At 49.2% G+C, this 1763-nt stretch overlaps 1 protein-coding gene across 1 annotated transcript in view; it reads right to left on the minus strand.

Annotated features, from left to right (window-relative positions):
- Positions 1–1092, minus strand: part of LOC147029518 (uncharacterized) — a 4053-nt gene extending 2961 nt beyond the window's left edge. The window contains exon 1 of the mRNA XM_085872594.1: positions 1–1092. This exon is cut by the window's left edge and continues 2961 nt beyond it. Coding sequence (XP_085728720.1) covers positions 1–908 — 908 coding nt within the window. The 5' untranslated portion in view covers positions 909–1092.
- Positions 1093–1763: the final 671 nt, after the last annotated feature.

The following is a 1763-nucleotide window of genomic DNA, read 5'->3' on the forward strand; positions in this document are numbered from 1 at the left end:
TGGGTGTAAATGGATGCTGAATGAGAGGGGGCAACCAGGGCCAAACTAGTTGGTAAATAACTAGCATAAGGAGGAACAGAGGTCATAGCAAATTGAGGGTTTGGAACAGGCCCCGTTATTCCATAAGGTGAGGGAGGAAGGGTAAGGTATGAAGCATTTTGTTGAATGTGTGGTCCAACTGCACCTTGACTGGTTGCTGAAGCCATGGCTGCTGCATTCATGTGTGGTGGACATGATGATGGCATTGAAGCCTCGTCTGTGGCTGGATAAGCTGCAGGAATATGATGAGAAGTTGGGATTGTATCCATTAATGGGTGAGCAATTGGATTTCCAAATGAAGGTGTAGTAGGTATGTGCACTTCGGCATTGGCTGGAACATGGGCTGGTGTAGAAGCAGACTTTCGACTTGCTGTCGGATCTGGTGCTGTAGTGTGTGTTGGACCCAGTACTTGAGTCGGGGAATGGACTGGTAGTTGAACAGCTGCTGAAGTTTGAGAGGTGACTGGGGCTGATGTTGATGGAGACTGTTGAGAAGCTTCATGCCTTCCTGTCGGAGAATAGACTAACAGAAGTAAAAGCAATCCCCAATTCATTCTCAGATAAACATTTTCAGGTGAATGATTCGAGAAACAAATCGTTAAAAAGGATTCGACAAACTGCAACATCATGGTATAAATAAATGCAACTATAAATGAATGTTTCATTTTTAAACTTTCTTCAACAGTTTTATCGGAGTGCTTGGTTAAGCCACTTGGTACGTGCTCTTCAAGCTTCAATGGCATATTGTGGTTTGATACCAGGGTAAGGAAGGCAAAATAAATTAGATGATTAAAATGGGTAAAAAATGCTTCAGTTATTACAAAACAATGAATCATCACATCGTGGCAGACGAGCCAAGAGGTACGCATGCCCACTCAAAGCTGTCTCGCCTGGGTTTGAATCACGACCCAGCTATAAACTGTCATCCCGGTGTTTCACAGGCAGGGTGATTCATAAATGTGTGTGCTGTCTCTCGCATGAACTTTAAACTGGGTGTCACATCTGCTGGAATCTACCTCCTCTCATCTCCCCCTCCCCCCCTTCACACTCTCCCCTCCCATCTCTCCCCCTCCCCTCTCCTTCTTTCTTCCCCTCTCTCCCTCTCTCTCCCCCTCCTCCCCTCACCTCTCCCGCTCTGTTAAGGGGGCTGTTAAGGACTGACGGTTTAGTTTTGAATCACGTACAAATCAGATTTGGAGTGAGCCGACCGGAGGGTGCAAAGGCCGCTGGATGTGTGAGCATGCATGTATGCCTTCACCAGGAAGATAGCATGGGTTTTAAATGCTCCTGCCCTGTTTTATATTAAACCCGGCAGTTAAAAAGAAAATGTTGCTGTTTGGCACATTTTATCACCCTTCCGTTCCCCTCCCCTTTTGCTGCCTTCCCTTCCCCACCCCGCACACCACCTTCCATCCTTTCCCCCATGTTTCCTTCCCCTCTCCTTGTGCTTCTTTCCCTTCCCCTCACACCGCCTTCCCTTCCCCTCACACCGCCTTCCCTTCCCCTCACACCGCCTTCCCTTCCCCTCACACCGCCTTCCCTTCCCCTCACACCGCCTTCCCTTCCCCTCACACCGCCTTCCCTTCCCCTCACACCGCCTTCCCTTCCCCTCACACCGCCTTCCCTTACCCTCACACCACATTCTCTTCCCCTAACACTGCCTTACCATCCCTTGCCCTCACGCTGCCTTCCCTTTCCATCACGCTGCCTTCCCTCTCAACCTA

This window comes from Eptatretus burgeri, chromosome 3, assembly GCF_056783735.1.
Source record: "Eptatretus burgeri isolate ZD-2024b chromosome 3, Ebu_testis_v1, whole genome shotgun sequence".
Taxonomy (NCBI): domain Eukaryota; kingdom Metazoa; phylum Chordata; class Myxini; order Myxiniformes; family Myxinidae; genus Eptatretus; species Eptatretus burgeri.